This window comes from Varanus komodoensis, unplaced genomic scaffold (genome assembly GCF_004798865.1).
Source record: "Varanus komodoensis strain SLA01 unplaced genomic scaffold, ASM479886v1 scaffold85, whole genome shotgun sequence".
Lineage (NCBI taxonomy): Eukaryota > Metazoa > Chordata > Lepidosauria > Squamata > Varanidae > Varanus > Varanus komodoensis.
In genome coordinates this window covers 304,676-313,063 of record NW_025336543.1, presented here as the reverse complement: position 1 = coordinate 313,063, position 8,388 = coordinate 304,676, and the positions used below count along the sequence as shown (strand labels likewise).

At 42.5% G+C, this 8,388-nt stretch overlaps 1 protein-coding gene across 5 annotated transcripts in view; it reads left to right on the top strand.

Moving 5' to 3' along the window:
* The first annotated feature begins 1,188 nt into the window (after positions 1–1,188).
* The window catches only part of IL17RA (interleukin 17 receptor A), a 21,605-nt gene continuing 14,405 nt past the window's right edge, over positions 1,189–8,388 (top strand). For all 5 annotated transcript variants that reach the window (XM_044416992.1, XM_044416994.1, XM_044416991.1 and 2 more), the window contains exon 1: positions 1,189–1,339. In XM_044416992.1, the coding sequence (XP_044272927.1) occupies positions 1,229–1,339 (111 nt within the window). In that variant the 5' untranslated portion in view covers positions 1,189–1,228. The remainder of the gene's footprint in view (positions 1,340–8,388) is intronic.

The window sequence follows — 8,388 nt, the reverse complement described above, 5'->3', positions numbered from 1 at the left end:
CTGCAGTGGTGGGCAGAGTAAATCCAAGCAGTTATGCTAGAATCCCTGCAATTTGACAGCTCAAAGATTGGAACATCAGGAGTTGTTTGGCAGCTATGTGGCCGATATACTTGGACAGCCTTAGTCAAGCAGGTCAAAGTGGTGACCTCCACTACACTTCCCTTGCTCTAAAGCAAGCTAGGTAGGTGGATGGGACAAAGCTGAACACTTGAACCCAACCACCTGCGCTCTGCATTGGGCTTTCCCTTACCAGAGACAAGAGACAGGAGGACCTTCTTGAAGAGGAAAGATCTGGCCTGAAGTTATAAGGCTTAATCACCCTGCTGAAGCTAAACCAAGTTTGCTCCGATCCATCCCTGTATGGGATACTGTCTAGAAACACCTCCGGAAGGAATCATAGGTAACCTAAACGAATTTTAACTTTTGGATTGGCCAGCAAGACCAATATCAACACCATAGACCCTCCTAATATAACATATATGTGGCTTATCATATTCCGCCCCCGCCTCAGAGCAGCCCTATGAGGGAGGTCATTTTCTCATTGGCGGGTTTGACAGAAAAGGAATTATATCTATCTGGGAGTAAGACTCATTAACCTCCACAGAATTTACCGCTGTGTGAACAGGCGCAACAAGGTTACGCGGCCAGTCCGTGAGGTGAGAGAAATCGTCCAAGGCGAATGAATGTACAGCTGATCTTTTTATGTTTCACACGCTTTCACACACAGGATAAACACACGCGATCCGACCGTGAGCCGAGGGAGACGGACGGGACGGTCGCGGCGGGTGCAACGGGATCGGGAAGGCGCGCGCGGCGCAGAGGGCGCGAGCGCTTCCCGCAACGCGCGCCTCGTTCCGCCCGTCTTCGCGCCAAAGCCGCCTCCGCCGCCCGTCAGCGCCTTGGCCACGCCCCCTCTTGCGTCACTGCGACCGGCTTCTCCGCGCCTCACGGAAAGGGCAAAGTCTTGAGCAGACCTGGCGCGGGAGCGCGCGCACCTGCACACCGCGCCCTCGCGCCGCCTCTCGGGGCCGCTCGCCTGTCCCCGCCCCTGCCTCCTCTGCCCCCGCCCTCGCCCTCGCCCCCTCCCTCAGAGCCGCGCCCCTCCTCTTGCTCCTCCTCGGGCGAGTTCCCCGAAACGCCGCCCCCTGGGATTTTCTCGGGTCCCGGAAGCTGGCGGCAGACGAGGCGAAGCGAATGTGCCCGGTGGCCTCGCTTCGCTGGATCGAGGATGGGGGCAGCCCCTGCGCTGCTCTTTGCGCTGCTTCTGCGGCTGGGGTCCACCGCGTCGGGACTGAGGCTTCTCCTCAATCACCCGCCAGTTTTCAATTGCTCCCAACCGGTAAGTCGGGAACGGGGACTTTCTTTCCATCTCTTCCGAGAATGGCGCGTCGCTGTACGTCTCTCCAGGAAAGTAAATCTGGGTGTTTGCAGCGGGCATAATTCCAGATCAGCATGTGTAGCGTCACAGAAACGGAGCTGCGAGTTTGGAGAGTCTTAGTTTGGGCGTCTCTTTTGCCATGAACTTTATAGGTGGCTAGTGGCGAGCTACTCTCTTTCCTTGACCTCCACCTCAGCTTTTTGAATATAGAGATGAGTGTATTCATATACCTTACGGAGTTGTTGTGAGGACTGACAGGTAATACATGCAAAGCACTTCACATAGTCTGAAATTGTTTCTGGTGGGGCATCCATTTGCACAAAAACTGTAATAGCCTTATGATACCTTAAAGAGTATCAGATTTATCATGACATGAGATTTGATGAGCTAGAGTCTGTTCCAAATGAACTTTATACTTCAGGGTGCCTTAAGATATATATAGTTTGCTGATTGATCCAATAGGATCCCCTTGTTAAAGCACTATATAACTGAAAGAAAAATATTATTTGCCCAACATAAAAATAACAGGGGGTGAAGATGGAAAAGTTTCTGATTGCCAAATGTAGGAGGGGAGCAGAGACATGATAACCACTAAGGGCTGAAGCATGTGCACACATCTGAAGAGAGAAACATTGCTGATAGGTGTTTCTGTGCAAATGCTAAAAGTCTCTGAGTCAAAATAGGAATGCTGGAATACCTGGTTTCAAAGGAGAAGCTGGATATAGGGGGCATTGCAGAAACCTTCTAGAACTGAGTGAACCAATGAGATACTGTCGTCCCTAAAATAAATATTAACTCTATAGAAAGGGAGGGAAGAGGATACTGAAGGAAGTGTTGCTCTGTATGTCAAAGAGGGCATAGAATCCACAGACCTGATAATCTAAAAGGTGTGAACTCCTCAACAGAAGCACTGTGAGTGGCAATATTAATTTAGTCCTAGGAATATGCTGTTGCCTCCCAGACCAGAGGTCTCAGGGTGATCTTGAGTTGGAGAGTGAAATCAAGACCTTTTTTAAAACACCAGTGTTTTAGTAACAGGTTACTTCAACTACCCTGCACCCCATCCCAAGTTGAGTGTTTAAATGTATTTTCCAGTTCCAACAAAGATGTTACATTTCTTGTCCGAAATTACTGTGCTCTAGAACAGTTGGTCACAGAGCCAACCAGAGAAATGGCAGTCCTAGATTTAATCCTAGGTGAGGTTGCCAAGGACCTACTATAAGATGTAAATGTTCTTGGACCAATTGAAAGTTAGGACCACAGCTGTATCAAATTTAATATAAATTTACATGGAGGATTGCTAAAGAAATTACATTCAGAAGAGGAAGTTTGTCCACAGTGAGGGAACTGGTAACAAGGACGTTAAAAGGGGAACTCAGAAAGATTAAATGCCTTCAGAATACTTGGAGGTTTCTCAAAACCAATAGGAGAACGACTGCCTTGCGACAGTGACACACGCGCTGGTGACTTCCCGTCTTGACTTCTGTAACGTGCTCTACATGGGGCTACCCTTGAAGACGGTCCGGATACTTCAATTGGTTCAAAATAGAGCTGCCAGGCTGCTGACGGGGATGGGGCGTTATGCTCACATGACTCCAGTCCTCCGTCAGCTTCACTGGCTTCCCATTGAAGTCCGGGCCCAATTCAAGGTGTTGGTGATGACTTATAAAGCCCTAAACAGCTTGGGTCCTGGCTACCTGAAGGAGCACTTACATCCATATATGCCCAGCCGCCCCTTGAGATCGGCGGGAGAGGCCCTTCTCCGGGAGCCCTCCGTGGAAGAAGTTAGGAGGGTGGTTACTCGGAGGAGGGCTTTCTCAGTGGTAGTGCCTAAGTTATGGAATGCGCTCCCCAGAGAGGTCCGCCTGGCACCATCGTTATTTGTTTTTCGGCGCCAGGCGAAGACCTTTTTATTTAAGCAGCATTTTAAATTTTAATATTATTGAATTTTATCTGGCAAGGGCGGCTTATTTTATATTGTATATTTTTATTTTATTTTAATGTATATATTTTAAAATGTTATTTATGATGTTTTAATTTATTGTTGTAAGCCGCCCCGAGGCTTCGGCGAATGGGGCGGCATAAAAATGTTTAAATAAATAAATAAATAAATAATAGAGGTTCAGATAGTATGTGTACCACAAGTTAGGAAAGGTGGCACAAAGTTATCAAGCAGCATCAAGGGAACTATTAGAGAGAAGGCAGCCTTCTTCAGAAAATAGAAGTTTTTCCCAAATGAAGAAAACAAAAGGGAGTACAAGTTTGTGCAAGGCAGAGGCAAGCAGATAAAAAGAGATATAAATTTTTTTTGATGAGCATATTGCTAATAACGTCATGGTCATCAATACAAGAAACTAGCTAGAGAGGCAGTTGAACCATTGGATGATATTAGAATTAGGTACTAAAGGAGGATAAGGAGCGTGCAGAGCAACTAAATGGATTCTTTTCATCTTTCTTCTCAGTAGAGGATACAGGTCAGAGTCTTGTTCCTGAACTTCTATATTTAGGAAGGGGGGGCTGGAGGAGGTAAGGCAGGTAATAGTAACAAAAGATCAAATTATCAATCTTATTGTGAAACTGAAAATTAATAAATCAATATGCCCAGATAGTATTCACTTTATAATTCTTAAACAGCTCGAAATGAAATTGCTGATCTCCTTAAAAATATGTAACATGTTCTTAAGATAGGCATCTGTCCCAGAGGACTGGAAAATGGCCAATGTAAGACTAGTTTTTAAAAACTGATCAAGGGGGTCTTGGAAATTAAAGGTCAGTCGGCTAAATTCTGGGTAAATTGATTAAGGGGACAAGTTTTGCTGAAAAAGAATTAATATGGCTTCTGTAAAGGTAAGTCTTGTCACTAACCTGTTAGAATTCTCCAAAAATGTCAAACATGTGGACAGGGCGATCCAGTAGACATTGTTTACTTGGACTTCCAAAAGGCTTTTGACAAAGTCCCTCAACAAGTTTTCAGAAGTAAACTTGGCAGTTATGGAATAAAGGGGGTGGGTCCTTTGTCCAGGGACTGATCCTGTTATCCATCTGACTTTGGACAAAGAATGGACAGGAGAAAGTGGGAATAAATGATGATTTCTCTCAGTGGAGGAATGCAACTAGTGGGGGTCTCACAGGGTTTTGTGTAAGGACTAATGCATTTCAGCCTATTGATACATTATCTGGAATTAGGAGTGAGCAATGGAACGGTCATGTTTGCTGATGATGCCAAACTATATAGGGTGTTTAAAATCAAAAGGGATTGTGAGGAGTTCCAAAGGGATATTTCCAGGCTGGTAGAATGAGCATCAAAATGGCAAATTCAGTTCAAGGTAAGCAAGGGGAAAGTAATGAGCATGGGGCAACTTCGGTTGCAAACTGATGGTATCTGCTCTAGTGGTGACCAATCAAGAAAGGGACCTTGGAGTTGTGGTTTACAGTTTTATGACACTATTGACCCAGTGTGCAGCTGCTCTGAAAAAAGGCAAACTCTCTGTTAGTCATAATTAGGAAAGCCTTGAAAATAAAACTGCAGAAATCCTACTTCCCTTATACAAATCTTGGGAGCAACCACACTAAGAATATTGTAAACAGTCCCGTTTGTTGCACTTGAAAAGGGACTTTATGGGATTCAGAAAAGTGCAGAGATGCATAACTAAAATGATAGAGGGGTTGGGACAACTTTCCTATGAGAAAAAGTTGCAACAGCTGAGATTATTTAGTTCTGAAAAAAGGCAAGGCAGGGAAAACATGTTGAACATGCTGTTCAAAATTATGCTTCATGTGGAAGGAAAGAGATTTTTCTCCCTCTCCCATAATACTTAGATCTAGGGTTATCTCATGAAGCCAGTGGGTGGGAGATTTAGGACAAATAAAAGGAAGTACTTCTTCACGCAATGCGTAAAGTTAAATTTCAAGTTAAAACTATGAAATTCACTACCCCAGAAAGTAGCGATTGCCACCAATTTGGACAGCTTTAGAGGTGTTTGGAGAATTTCATGGAGGAGAAAGCTATCTTACCCCTGGTATCAGAGTCAGAATCCCTTGGTACACCAGTTGGTGGGTAACATGGCCAGGAGGGAGTTGGTGTACTCTTACCCTGCTTGAGGTTTCCTATGGGACCTGGTTTAATTAATTAATTAAAAGTATTTCTGTATTGTTCAAATTAACACAATGCTCTCAGAACGGTTCTCAGAAAACAATTAAAATACACCAAGCTAACAATTTAAGGCAGACTTAAACATAGACTTGCCTGCCCTAAAACATCCCTACAACAGTAAATCGTGACAGGCATATGTGACAGACAATAAAACCATACATAATAACAGCTAATCCACCTAAACCAGAACAATTAAAAGCCAGTATAAAAATAATTAATGGTAAAAATGGCGAGAACATAAGAAAGTTTTATCCTGGTGTGAAACATGTGTAGCATTGGCACCAGGCCTACCTCCCTGGGGAGTTGATTCCCGCTGAGAAAGCCCTTCCCCTTGGACTTTCTTCAAGCATGGCTCGCAGAGAAGGACCTGTGACTTTTCAACTGTGTGAACAGAATGCTGGATTAGATGGTTCCTTGGCCTGATCCAGCATAGTTTTTTATCTTCTTAAGATGGAAGGGGTGAAAGTTTTGAGATAATTTAAGAAGTTAGTAAATTTTTCTTAAGACAAATACTGTGTCATATAAATATTTGAAGGAAAAGAGTTTCTTATGTAAGGGACTATGTGTGAAAGCAAACAAGCTGGACATGGAGTATCTGTTCATTGCACTTGCAACAAAAGATAATCTTGGCTTCCTGCCAAATGGGATAGCAAAATTGCTTTTGTACATTTTTTTCTTGCACAGTGGTAATATTATTTTTTTAAAGAAGTTTAGTTGTGTTTTAAAGACAAGGATATTTTTATTGACACTAGTCCTTTTCATTAGGTGCATGATATGTTCTTAGTTACAAATAACTACGCTCACCTGGTGGGTGCGGTGGAAGATGTCCCAAAGAAATGAAACACAAAGACAGAGGAAATTATGTTATTAACAATGATAACTTGCAAAACAGCTGTTAGTCATATAGTCATCCTGATACTGGTAAACTAATTTTACCTGCACTACTTTTGCACCTTCCACTTTACAGCATGAGCCACCATCAGTTCCTTCATAGGTTGTGCAGCATCATATCTGAGCTCAGACTGCTAGGTTATTTATGGGCTAAAACAAGCCAGTAGTTGACCCATGGTTTGTTTTGAGGTCAACTGCTGGGTTGTTTAGCCCCTGTAAACTCAAACAGCTAGGTTCTTCATGTCATATTGCACAGCTTCAAAAGACCTGCTCAGCTGCTCTTCTGGAAACCATTGATTTGGGAAAATCATCTTGCTTGGAGTAGCCCATAACATTGGTAGTCTACTGGTATAACCTACTAACCTCGCAATTAAACATCAGAGCAACAAGTAACATATGATCAGTCTTTCCTTTTAGAAGTTTTGAATTCAGATAAAAATTGATAGAGGTGACTGCAATGATGTGAGCTAGAATTTTTTCCAGTGCACTCTTTTTCAGTGGAAAATTTTCCAGTTCATAAGTTCATTAGTAACAATGAATAGCTACATTAAATATAATGTTAAGCAAGTTTGGCAGTGGCAGAGTTACAGATGAGTTGTAAACAATACCATGCACACTTATTTGGCTTGTGAAACTATTAATTATGGCAACAGTTTCAGTAGATTCACCCCTTAAATGGAAACATTATAAAGGTAGTGCAAAGTATTATCTTTACATTTTTAAAAGTAGTTCAATTAAAACTCTAAATAATATAGCATGCAAATAATGTTTAATGTAATATATATTTCCCCTCAAATACTTCAGGTGAAAAACCAACCATATTGGGGCAAAAATAACATGGGATACGTTTTTTTAGCTTTGTTTACTAAATATAAGTAAAATAAACATGCTAAATTAAGTGAAGAACTAGTTTCCCTGTACTCAGAACTAGTCAGACCTCACCTGGAGTTCTGTGCCCAGTTCTAGGCACCTAAGATTTTAAAAGTTGCAGAAAAGCTAGAAAGGGTACAGAGGAATGCAACAAGGATGGTTCAGGGACTGGAGGCAACATTTTGTTTTACCGAGATCTGCAAACCTTCAGAAAAATCTTGCTTTACTGTGCTCTCTTATCTGTCAGTCCAGCTTTAAATGAGCATGTCATTGGGACTTTTCACAACTAAGAGCAACTCATGCTGTCTTTCATCATGATGGTAGTTGCTTAACAGACTTGGTGGCAGAAGTTTCCTTTTTCACAATTCCGGCTGAAACCACAGCAAATGATACCAATAGCTGAGGCCAAGTTATACAAACTTCAGAGGCTTACAGCTTTTCACAATTTAGGGAAGCTGCTCCAGTGCACAGGAAGTATGTGTCAACTGAGATCTGTGACATTTTAACAAAAAAACTTCAAATGTTCTCCATGAAGCACTATTCCAGATAATAGTGGCTGGAAGGAAGAATAAATCAAAAGTCAGTTTCACCGTAGCAGATTCCTGTTCGTTATTACATATGAATCAAGAATTGTAGTTTAAAATAAACTCTGGCTTGCTAAACAAACCACAAAATCCAGGTATGGAGATGCACTTTGCATGTGAAAAGAAAAACAAGTGACTGAGTTGTCACTGCCCCCATTTTGGTGCACCTATAGCGTCTGTGGTTTCCACTGTTTCCAGTGATTCAATGTTCAGTGCTTCCTCCTCCTCTTTAGTAACTCTGCACAAATTAGTAACTGATCCCGTCCTTAGCCCACCACATCTTCTTTATACCAACTGTTTTACTTCTCACATTCTGTCTAGGCCCCAAACAGCACTGCTAGTCCTGCAAAGAGAGAATTGAGCCAGGACCCACAAGAAAGCGATATACTTTGATAGTTCACTAACATTAATGACATACCATACACACACAGCACAGATGGTGTAAAGAGGAAATCAGGCAAAAAAAAAGGATGATTGTGCATAAGAGAAAGACTGGGGAGTATCCAAGAAGA